Source organism: Chiloscyllium plagiosum, chromosome 6 (assembly GCF_004010195.1).
Source record: "Chiloscyllium plagiosum isolate BGI_BamShark_2017 chromosome 6, ASM401019v2, whole genome shotgun sequence".
NCBI classification, from domain to species: domain Eukaryota; kingdom Metazoa; phylum Chordata; class Chondrichthyes; order Orectolobiformes; family Hemiscylliidae; genus Chiloscyllium; species Chiloscyllium plagiosum.
The window spans coordinates 117,800,878-117,802,180 of record NC_057715.1 but is presented as its reverse complement, the minus strand read 5'-3'; the positions used below and the strand labels follow the sequence as shown (position 1 = coordinate 117,802,180).

The 1,303-nt window shown below is 51.1% G+C and overlaps 1 protein-coding gene across 1 annotated transcript in view; it reads left to right on the top strand.

Moving 5' to 3' along the window:
• Window positions 1-1,303, top strand: part of LOC122551087 (short transient receptor potential channel 2-like) — a 28,263-nt gene that overhangs the window by 24,999 nt on the left and 1,961 nt on the right. The window contains exon 9 of the mRNA XM_043692729.1: window positions 403-645. Coding sequence (XP_043548664.1) covers window positions 403-645 — 243 coding nt within the window. The remainder of the gene's footprint in view (window positions 1-402; window positions 646-1,303) is intronic.

Below are 1,303 nucleotides of genomic sequence, written 5' to 3'. Positions count from 1 at the left end.
ACACACACACAGACCCACAGACAGACACCCACACAGATACACACACAGACACACACACACAGACAGACACCCACACAGATACACACACAGACAGACACACACACAGATACACACACACAGATACACACACACACAGATACACACAGAGACAGACACACACACAGACACACACACACAGACACCCACAGAGACACACACACACATACAAACTCACACACTTGCTTTGAATGGACAGTTGTTGGGAGCGAGTCCCAGTCTGGTTTTCAGGCCCAGGTAGCAGTGTTCAGTTCTTAGGGCAAGGCTGGTGGTGTCACTGAGTGAGGTTCGAGTCTGATGGAGTTGGGGCTCGCTGCGGAGTCTGTTTCCTGTGACCAGATCTTTCTTTCTCTTTCCCTGTTGCAGTTTTAATGGGACACTGCAGTTCCTCTTCTGGACCATGTTCGGGATGGAGGAGCCAACTTCAGTTGATCTTACGGAGTTTGTGGTAGCAGAGTTTGTTGGACGAATTCTGTATGGGATTTTCACCATCATCATGGTCATAGTGCTGCTCAACATGTTAGTCGCTATGATCACAAACTCCTTTCAGAAGATCGAGGTGAGACTGACCACCCACAGCAAGACAGAACAGCAGGACGCAGAGAACCTGTATCTAACCCCGTGCTGTCCCTGTCCTGGGAGTGTTTGATGGGAGAGTGTAGAGGGAGCTTTACTCTGTATCCGACCCTGTGCTGTCATAGAGATGTACAGCATGGAAACAGACCCTTCGGTCCAACCCGTCCATGCCGACCAGATATCCCAACCCAATCTAGTCCCACCTGCCAGCACCCGGCCCCTATCCCTCCAAACCCTTCCTAGTCATATACCCATCCAAATGCCTCTTAAAGGTTGCAATTATACCAGCCTCCACCACTTCCTCTGGCAGCTCATTCCCCACACGCACCACCCTCTGCGTGAAAAAGTTACCCCTTAGGTCTCTTTTATATCTTTCCCCTCTCGCCCTAAACATATGCCCTCTAGTTCTGGATTTGTCGAGGACATGGAGGTCCTGGGCCTCCTTCACTGCCGCTCCCTCACCACCAGATGCCTGGAGGAAGAACGCCTCATCTTCTGCCTCGGAACACTTCAACCCCAGGGCATCAATGTGGACTTCAACAGTTTCCTCATTTCCCCTTCCCCCACCTCACCCTAGTTCCAAACTTCCAGTTCAGCACTGTCCCCATGACTTGTCTGGACTTGTCCTACCTGTCTATCTCCTTTTCCACCTATCCACTCCACCCTCTCCTCCCTGACCTATCACCTTCAT